This window comes from Morone saxatilis, unplaced genomic scaffold (genome assembly GCF_004916995.1).
Source record: "Morone saxatilis isolate NCDOM2014 unplaced genomic scaffold, NCSU_SB_2.0 Contig9, whole genome shotgun sequence".
In the NCBI taxonomy this organism is placed as follows: Eukaryota; Metazoa; Chordata; class Actinopteri; family Moronidae; genus Morone; species Morone saxatilis.
The window spans coordinates 22,051,734-22,062,399 of NW_023340268.1; the positions used below are offsets into that span (position 1 = coordinate 22,051,734).

At 39.9% G+C, this 10,666-nt stretch overlaps 1 protein-coding gene across 1 annotated transcript; it reads left to right on the forward strand.

Moving 5' to 3' along the window:
• Positions 1-6: 6 nt before the first annotated feature.
• Positions 7-925, forward strand: mos (v-mos Moloney murine sarcoma viral oncogene homolog; the record flags this gene model as incomplete). The annotated part of the gene is made up of 1 exon (XM_035681146.1): positions 7-925. A coding segment is annotated over one exon (633 nt), but the record flags the coding sequence as incomplete, so codon positions are not given.
• Positions 926-10,666: the final 9,741 nt, after the last annotated feature.

A 10,666-nucleotide genomic window follows, 5' to 3' on the forward strand; every position in this document is an offset into this window, starting at 1 on the left:
ACCTGCGTACCGGCGGGTTTTGGAGATGAAAGCAGCATCGGGACGATACTGATGGAGTTCGTGGGAAGCAGAAATCTGCAGCAGATCATTTACGGATGTGCAGAGCCGCTGGGGGAGGACCGGTGGCTCAGGTACTCCACAGACATTGTACACGGCCTGCGGTTCCTCCACTCCCACAGCGTTGTGCATCTGGACATAAAACCAGCCAACGTGCTGGTGTCCAGTGAGGACGTCTGCAAAATTGCCGACTTTGGCTGTTCTTTGAAACTGGACCGCGGGTATGAAATGAGCCCCATCAGCCCACATCTCAGCCACGTAGGCGGCACGTACACGCACCGAGCCCCGGAGCTGCTGAAAGGCGAGGGGGTGTCTCCTAAAGCGGACATCTTCTCTTTCGGGATCACCCTGTGGCAGCTGATCAGCAGAGAGCAGCCCTACACCGGCGACAGGCAGCACGTGCTCTACGCGGTCGTGGCGCACAACCTGCGGCCGTGCGTGCAGAACCTCCCGGTGTTCGAGTCCGAGCAAGGGCGTCTGTGTAGGACTCTGTTGAGCCGGTGCTGGAGCGGAGAGGGCCGCTGCAGACCCAGTGCCGAGGAGCTGCTGCCTCAGCTGGAGCAGCTGCGCTCCCAGACCTGACTCTGTAGGTGCACAGACGTACTTTCTCACAATGGATACGTTTTAGAACATTTTACTAGGTCCTCTCCGGTAGTGTCAGCTTCAGAAGCAGTAGATCTCATGCTCACATTCATGCCGAATCCCATTTCAAAAAGCGCACCTTCTTGAAGAAGTGCCTTCTTGTGTATTGGCGGAAAGAGGACGTGCCTCACCAAATTAAAATGGTTAGGCTACACTACTATATAGCCTAATGATGCACTTTTCAATTCGGCGCATGTTAACTCTCTGCAAAGCACGCCCTGTGATTTAAAAACAGCCGTGAAATAGTTTTCTCACTCTGCCTGAATGCATTTTTGGTTACAAAATAGTCCCAAGTAAAATGTATTGGTAATTATGTGCCTAATTGAAGAGGCTTCCAATGAACTAAGACACTTAATTGTGTGTCTATTTAAAGCTGTAGTAGGTAACTTTTATAAAAAATAACTTTTGTCATATTTGTTGAAACTTTCACTATATCCTGACAGTAGCACATTAGACAGATACTCTGTGAAAAAATCAGGGTTCTCTGGCTCCTCCTAGTGCTCCTAATAGCATTTGCAAGAATCCACCAGGCCTGAACGATAGTTGATTGTTGAGTCTCATTCCTAGGTTGACACTGGTAATGAGACTCAACAATCAACTATCTTCAAGCGTCCAACCCAAAGCATCTTTCTATCTTTCTCAGCTCTGATTGGGTGTTTTTATTCAGACCTCTCTGTGATGTCAGTAGATGTGGTTGATTTGTACATCAGTGTTCCTATACAGCCAAGACATGGTGAGTACCATTCTTGTTTCTCATTTGGGTGGATAAGGAAATGTCAGCCAGTGTGTCCCCTTTGTTTCTTTCTGCCTCCTACCAAGTCTCAATTTATGAATTGCAATTAGAAAAGGTCATACCATGTCAGTGTATACATGGTTTCCATGGTGGCAGAGAGTTATGTGTGTTGTCAGTATCTTCAATGGGGAAATGTGATTCAGGAGGTAGGAGGACCAGTGCTACCGATCCTGACCAAGGACTAAGGTGTAACAGTGAAATTCACTCACTGATTTGTAATGGGCACCAAAATTGCAGTATCATAAAGTATGGGGTCAAAAGTTGATAAAGAAAAAAAAAAAATTGGTGGCGGTGGGTTAACTTATTCTCCACCAGAACCAGTCTGAAATGATCTGTGCTCAGTGCTAAATATTCATGCAGCAGGGGGTTATCAAACTCCTTCAGCAGGTGCAATGCCATTGTTCCGACGGCCCATTACTACTATTTTTTGATTTTGTCAGAAGATATTAAGAGCAAGAAACTGCAGAACAATGGGCCTTCGGAGCAATGGGCATTTGTTTTTGGGATAGCTGTTGAACCAATGGGCCTTCGGTCCAATGAGACATTTTTCGGACAATTGAGGTTTAGAAATGATGGGCCATTGAAACAATGGGGGTCCCCCTTAAGCACACTCATAACATATTAGTGGTTCATTAGGTGTCTAATGTATGCTGATAATGTTCCCCTTTCCAATTTTGCTCAGTGCACATTCTCTGCCTAATCTGAGGGATCTGATTAGATCCTGCACTCCTGGTACTGCAAAGTAAAACAATAAGCGAGGAATATCATTTTTATGGAATCAACCAGGTGCAGGAATGAGTGTGTTGCTTTTAAAACAAGTTATGGCAGTCCAAAAGAAAAGAGAGAAAGGCTTATTATTCTTATTACACACACTGTACATACTGTATGTGCTTTTAATATCCAACACAGAAGCAGAGTAGTATGTGAGGTATTTGCTGTTGATGAAATTACTATGTACATCAAACTTTTCCCTGGATCAGCTTAATAATTTACCTAAACGTACAGAACACAATAAAACATTAATAGTTTTATATACAATAGTGCAATAAACTGAACTTTATTGTGGAATAGCAGCTTTGTTGGTCATTGGACTGAAGGCAAATGGAACTTTCAGAAGAGAAACACACCGTTTTGTATCCTTATTAAGGACAAAATGCACAAGTCAACAACATGGAGAGGGAAGACACTCCATTTCTGAAACACTCTCTCTGGGAAGGCATGTGGATTATGGAGCCATGATGTCATAAAGCAAAAAATTACTTTTCTTTGTTTTCAGTAAAACTTCACAGGGCCCCTTTAAATGGAGCATGTTTTCAACTAAATAAGGTTTCTAATGGAAAATCAAGGCACCATCCACCCAGTCATGCTGGTGGGTGCTGCCACTGAGAAAATTGATCACATCCAATCTAATGTTACACAGAGTGTAGCAACACAAATTGTGCTAATTACTTTGTGTTCAAACAGTGGCAGATCAATGCAAATATAAAATGATCATCATCAGAGGTGTGCCATGTTAATTTGATTTACACCATGTTTGAACAGCCAGAGTGCTTTTTGATAGGCCACATTAACAGCCACATTAGCAGTACACACACACACACACACACACACACAGGCAGACAGTAATGACTTTTTCTTTCTTTGCCGCTCTGACATCATTCCACATGGGAATTATGGGAAGCAATGTCTCAGTGGAGCCATACTGCTGGAAGAAGAGACACTGCTGGCTCAATTATTAATGCCCTTTAATTTCCCATGGTCCTTTGCTGGTCATTCATTTCCATCACTAATGCAATCCTATTATTAAGTATAGTGTGGATTGCACTGAGTAGCCAGTTATGGTTATCCCTTCATTTATATGGCTGACATGATCCACAGGTAATGTCTTCATGAGTTATACAAGATAAGCCCATATCCACTTTGAAAAGCCTATTCTTAACTATTATTTAGTTAAAGAACCATCTTCCTGTTAGCTTCACCTCAGCTGCTGTATATAATTATCATCTATTAGCTGAGGTGAGGACGCCATTACTGCTCGGCAAACATGTAACACAATGTTAAACACTGCTGCTGCTGTTCAGGAGTAAACTTAATGATCAGCGTCTGTGTTCCTTTCTCAGGCGTTCCAGCCCCATGGGAAGACAGAGACACTTTCCTGTCTCCTGTGTGTCACACAGTGACGGAATATAGATGAGTGGAAAATGTCTGTTTAGTTAAGACATAATATATGGATTTTTTTGTTGTTGCCATTGATTAAATTCAACTCACAAGCATCGGTGATGATTACTCTTTACCCAACCACCTTATTTTGAAAAGATGATCCTTTCTCCTAAAGCATCTGAGTGGCAGCAGGGACCAATCAGCTAACTCGCCTGTCATAACCAGAGATCTTGGCGGTATTTAAAGCTGCAGTAGATATTTGCTGAAACTTTTACTATATCCTGACAGTAGAACAAGAGACAGATAATCTGTAAAAAAAAAAAAATCAGGTTCCACTGGCTCCTCCTAGTGCTTCTCCTTTTGTTTTTTTAATAATCAGACGTATCCCAGCATACAATATAGAACGATTGTTGAATAATCTCTCTGATGCTGTGGTGGCAACAGGGGTCAGAGTTTAGCGTGTGTTGCAATGCTCAACTGCACTGTAAAAACTTACAGTTACTCATTCAAATGAATTGAACCTAACTCAAAAAATAATTGTGGAAGGAACTTCGTTATTTTGAGTGCAGCATTTTAAGTATTGGTGATATTGTTCCAGTTTGTTCTATTGACTCATTTGCCTGAAGTTAACTTGATGTCATTACAAAAATGGATGCTGTATAGTTACTGTATATAGATACTGTATAAGATTTTTCAATTTTTGTTTTTCTTTCAGTTTGTTAATCAAGATAAGCCCAAACATTTCGGCATAAGAGTGTAATATAAATACTAGTTTTAACTTCAAATAAACTTAATTTACCCAAGTTACCTTGACAAAAAATACTTGAGTAAATTAAATTGCTCATTCATAGTTTAATTGTTTGAGTTCATAAACTCCAACAGTTTAAGGCAATCAGATTCTTCAAATAGTCAAATAGTGTATCATGTTTTGCGGTATGTACATTTTCCATGTGTTCTTCTAAGCACATGGTCCATGATGTTTGTTTCATACAGCGTGTAAATGCTGCCTTTCCAGGCCACCTGAGCTCCGGGATCTAGGTCGATGGGCAAATTGTTGATGTGCATGTGCTGCCAGTAATCTACGATTGTCCGAATCTGATTAATTGAAGTGTAGACTGCATCTATGCGTGGTCAGTCAGTCTAAATCTCTCTGCCCTGAACAGGGGTCAGATAAACAACCATACTGTGTGGGCCTGTATCCTGCATCTGAAATGAAGTTTTTGTCCTGCCTGCCAAGGTCTGGGGAACTCAATACAATCCCCTGCCAGGGAAATTTTATACTTGACTTAATTTTTCATAGAAATACATCACTTACTTTTTTCTTGTTGTTGTTGAAAGTGAACAAAGCCTACACACAAATCAGTGGTGCCAGAAGGAGTTTCGAAGCAGGGGTCATCCAGCTTTGGGGAATGTAATACTCCAGTGCAGTTGTTCACAAGTACTGTTGTATAAAAGAGGTACAGTATAGCACCACCTGCAAAACACAAATATGCTACATTTCAAATGTTTAGAATCCATCACTTAATTCATGGCAAACACATTTTTTATCATCTTGCAATAATACTAAGAGCACATTGAATTTTTCTTTGAGAAAAAAAATTGAAAGTTTTCTTGATAAGTTCCACTTTTGCGCATTGGTTGAACAATTCAATAACAGTTGTTGAACTGTTCAACCAATTGGCAGGGAGGCCTCTACAGTGACCAACCATTTCTAGAGATTTTAGGGCCATTGACTGTTTACGGCAGTTGCAGACAATTGCATTGAAAAAGGGAAATGTTGAATATAAAATGTCGTTTATCAAACTCACATTTACATTTTTACTGAACTTACTGTAGAATAATTATTTTAGAAATGATGCATGACTGATATTTTTTAAATTAACATTTTAAAAAATGTCACGTACTTTCTGCAGTACTCGAAAGCACCCCTTGGGGGTATGTGTAGTGAACTTTTCATGTCAACTTCTTGCAATATCAGCCTAACCTAGAGTTTTTGTATAAACAAAATATGATGAGAAGTCAGTGGAATCAACATAGTTAGGAAAGCCATCTCTCCTCTGAATGCCCTCAAAACCTGCTAGATGGCAGAACACACAAACCAATTTCTGAATTTGACAGAGATACTGACATTAATTACCAAAGTCAGTATGCACCTTCCCCTAAAACTGCAATTTGTGGTTTTAACACTGTTTGTGTAGGGATAAATCAAATGAGCTACAACAAAGACAAGATTTCCAGGTGTCCTCAGAGCTATGGAGAGCTTATACCGTTTTAACATATCTGAGATACTTTTGGCCTCAAACCACTAAGAGATTTTAAGTGAGGAGCTGTATTTAAAGTCAATATACAGTGTAGCACTGGACTGAAAACTGAAGGTAATCTTTTGGGATTTTCCCCTGTGTTAAACCAGTCTTATATGCAGCATACTTCAATAAAAATAAATCAAATTTCATTTGTTATGCTGTTCAAGTGGGCGGACATTCCATCTCATAATACTACTAAATATTTTACCATCTTCACTCCCCTTCCAGAGCATACTGTTTGCACCTTCGTGTGACTTCCATTAAATAGAAAGGATCCCATGTGTTGTTAAGTTAGATCAGTGGTCCCAACCTTTTCCCTTAAGGGACCCCTTTTCTATTATTGAGTAAACTGACCTGTGACTAAGTGACATATTTTATGGAGTATATGTAAAACAGGTTATTTGGATGAATTTTGAGCAGATTATTTCCTGTGAATATTGATAAAAGATGAATTTCCCTGATTTAAAAAAATAATTTATTATGCAATTCTCTGTCTGTAATACAATTTATTTTTTCAAACATACTTAATAGGCTCTCCTTTTTTTATTGATTCAGTGTTTTATTAGTTCTTTGGTTGTTTGAACTTTTCTAATGCAGGCTGAGGCTGTTTATCAGAGAGTGAGGGCTCTGTGAATATAGCTTTTGTAAGTTTAGATCTTAAATAATAATAAAAAAATTATTTAATTTAGTTTTTTTTTTTTTTTAGATATGAATGAAATGCCAAGATAAAGGCCTACTGTGTATGTATATTTTTAATGTTACATCCCTTAATCAAGACTTTGTGACTCCCAATAAAGCTTTGGTGACCTCCTAGGTTGGGAACCACTGTGTTAGATGGTGTTTGGGGTAAACAATGCAAAAGTCAATTTTGTCTCACTATATCCTGACAGAAGAACATTAGACAGATAATCTGTACAAAAATCTGGTTCCTCTGGCTCCTCCTAGTGCTCCTAATGGTATTTGTAGCGGGCCTGAACGAAAACAACTCAGAGCTGAGAAAGATAGTTGATCGTCAAACACAGACACTTTAGGACCCTGGGAATGAGACTGAACAATCAACTATCTCCAAGTTTCCAACCCAAAGTGTCTTTTAAGGGACCCCTTTTCAATCATTTAGTAAACTGACGACCCCTGACTCAGTGACATATTTTATGGATATTTCATAGTATATTCAAAACTGTACAATGAACCCAAAAAGTGAACTGTAAGTAGTTTGTATAAAACCAGTGATTTGGATGAATATTGAGCAGATTATTTCCTGTTTAGGGAACTTTTTATACAATTATCTGTCCGGGTTTTTTATTATTCCTTTTTAAATTACACTCATAGTTACACATACTTCTTTTTTTTGTAAGTTCTGTGTTTTCTTGTCCCCAACCCTTGGTCATTGTTCTATTAGAGATTTACATTTCTTCACAGAAGTGAATCAAATGCAAAGATATAGGCCTACTGTGTATATTTTTCAAGTTTGCTAGTGCCTTAAAATTAAGAAGGCCTCAAGACCCCCCCATGAAGTTTTGGTGACCTCCAGGTTCATTTCCAAAATTCAGCTGCTGAAAAACAAGACGTCTCCTACTCCACTGAAAAATATATTGTCAGACTTCAGAGCTTTCAAGTTACATACTGGACTGTGATTGGCTCTAAAATGGTTGTGATGTCACAGATCAAGCTGGTACATCCAGGTGTTAAAATGAGAATTAAGCTGAGCTCAGAGAAACTTTCCCTCTTCAGCAGGTGAATGTGAAAACTAACACAGATGTCTCACTCTACTTTTTTCTGTACAATTAAAAGACATTTTCCATTTTATGATTTAGAACATCATTCTTGAAATATCATGACCTTTTCTCAAAAATTACAACTTTGTGCAGTATACACTGCAGCCTCCAGGGGCCGATAGAGAGTTTTCTGACTGGAAATCTTGCATGTGTTGCTGGGGGGTTGCTGCCTGGATTGGTGCACTCAGCCTCTGTATGGTCTGTAGAAATGGGAGTGGTCTGCGGCTCCCCTGCCTCAGTTGCAGAAGAAAAACATGGCTGACCCACATTCTAGGAATATCACCCCTCAGTACAGAACTTGAATAATAGATACTTTGTCACAAACACACACGGGACGCTGTCTGCATCCGTAAAAAACTAGATCACAAGTCTTCACCTATAGAAAATTGAGTTGCCTTTCAGAGCCACTGTGGCAGATCAAAGACGAAATTGAAATTCATATTAGCTCTTGTATTGCCTCTTTAACACCTTCTTCCCTGTCTCTTAATGCCTGGGCTCCCCTGCCACCTGTCCTCCACGTCGCCCCCGGATCCCTCAGCAGACCGTGTTGGGTGTCATGGCGAGCAGAGCGCTAGTTAAGAGCGTGACATTTCCAATACAGCAGCCAGGCAAACCGGGAACATCAATTACCCGTGTTTACAGCACGCAGAAACAAGTGGCTCCTATTAACCCCGCTGTGTTCTCACAGCCAGCCCGGTGCTTCCCCAATTTCCCAGCATCCTCGCTGAGATTGAGTGGTAATTCCTCGCTAAAGCTGGGTACCTGACAGGAGTCATAACGCTCAGGAAAAAGCTGATTCCTTTTGTCTTTCAGCACATTTTATCGATTTTATTGCATCACCTGCCTTGTGTCCTGGAGAATGCTGAAACTGGAAGGAAAAGTACGCCCTAATATAAAAAATCTCCTTCCCTGTGCATTTCTTGTAGATTTTTCTAATTTCTGTGCATAATTTGTGAATAGTCCAGCTCAGCCACAGGTGGAGTTTTGGAGGTTTTGGGATCAGGAAGTCAAAGAGCAAAGGCTTAAAGTCCAGCGTTAAGGGCAGAGACCAAAGCCTTAATCAGATTGGTACTATGTCTAACATAAGACATTTCAATCACATCTACAGTCTTCAAAAACTTGCTCAGGTGAATGGTTCAAAGATGGTCTCTGGTGTCAGGCTGGTCTTTTTCTGGATGGCAACTCGTCCTCGTGGTGACTTCTGACCCTTTCCAAGCAAAATATGGTAGCTTGGTCGGTGACCCTATACGCTTCAGGGTAGGGCACTGTAGGTAAACCTCTGGCATCCTTTCTGAATGAACCCGTCTGGCAGAATGTTTTAATAGAAGTCAGGTGACATAGGACTTTAACTTTAGATTGTGGTTTGTTTCCTGTGTGAAATCAAACATAAATGTTGACTTCTTTTTAACCTGTTGAAACCCAACTTTCCACCAGCGCCGAGCTTAGGGTTAGGGGTATACAGAGGTTAACTTAAGTTATTTAAGTTACATTACATATGTGATGTAATCTAACTTACTCCTAGTGCTCCTAATGGTATTTGCAAGAATCCACTGGGCCTGAACAAAAACAACCAATCAGAGCTGAGATAGACAGTGGATAGTAGATGAAGGCACATTTTCGAAATCAATAATACAGCATGAACATAATGTAATTGTGTATGAATCTATTATCATATATTGTATCTGGTGTCTATGATGTACAAATGCAACCCAACCATGACAGGAGACTTAACAGCAGTGCCAGAGCATTGCTTGTTTCATTTCTAGGCCTGAGGACATTCTTACAAAAAACTGTGGAATGAAGGCTGCATGTCAGTATGTCAAAAACAATGCTCATATGCAACAGCATAATGCAAACCTGTTATTGAGAACCCTTCAAGCAATGCCAAACCTTTTGTTATGCGAGCCATTGCAGCAATCACGCAATTAATTACACAGTTAATTAGTGATGGCGTCTCTGGGTCTGTCACAGTACCACCCAACAATGTAGCAATTTCTAAATGAGAGATAAGACAGGATGCACCAAAAAATGACATCACTGCATCACTCTTTAACAAACTGCAGATGGAAGGAAGGAAATGATTTCAGAAGCACTATCACAAACTATCAAAATGCCCATTTTCATCGTTTATGGTCGCTCAAATCGATCAAACTGAGAAACCACAAGGAGCTTTTACTGAGTACCAAAAGTAATTTTTCATAAGTTAGAAAAATGCAAGAAAATGACAGAAAAATGCTGTAAAAAACCTTGCTTGCGAATACTTCCATGGATGAGGCAGCGGCAAAATGTAGCTTATTTTTGAACTGTACGCTGTATTTAGAATATTTGTCCATTCCGATGGGGAACAGAAGCCGTTATATCCATTTATGCTCTCTTCAAAGCCAGTAGATTCCTTTAGTGTTTTAATGCGTTAGTTTCGACCACCAAAGTCACAAAACAACACAAACAAACCAACCAATTGAAGCAGCGGTAGATCAGCAACTCCCATCTTCTGAGGTAGAATGACTGTTATCAAAAGGAGTCTGCTGGCTTTGAAGAGAGCCATATAACGACTTCAGTTCCCCGTCTGAAAGGGTAAGTCTTTCAGTGCAGTTGAAAAATCAGTCCTCTTCATAACATAAGAGTCACGTCTAACACATGTTGTCATTTTCTGTTTGTGGCTCTCTCTCTTTTTATATTGTAGAAACTTGCACAGCGCTGACTTTCCACCATCTCATCCATTTTTCCTCTGAAAGCATGTACAGTAAGTAAGTAAGTAAGTTTATATAGCACCTTTTTGACACAGAGATCCAAAGTGCTTTCCAAACAAAAAATAAATAAACATAACAACACACAAAAAACAAACATAAATAGCATGTAAAACAAACAAAGGAAGATAAAACAAAAGGGAGGGATAAATTAAAAGAGACACGACAGATGGAGATCTATAAAAAGGC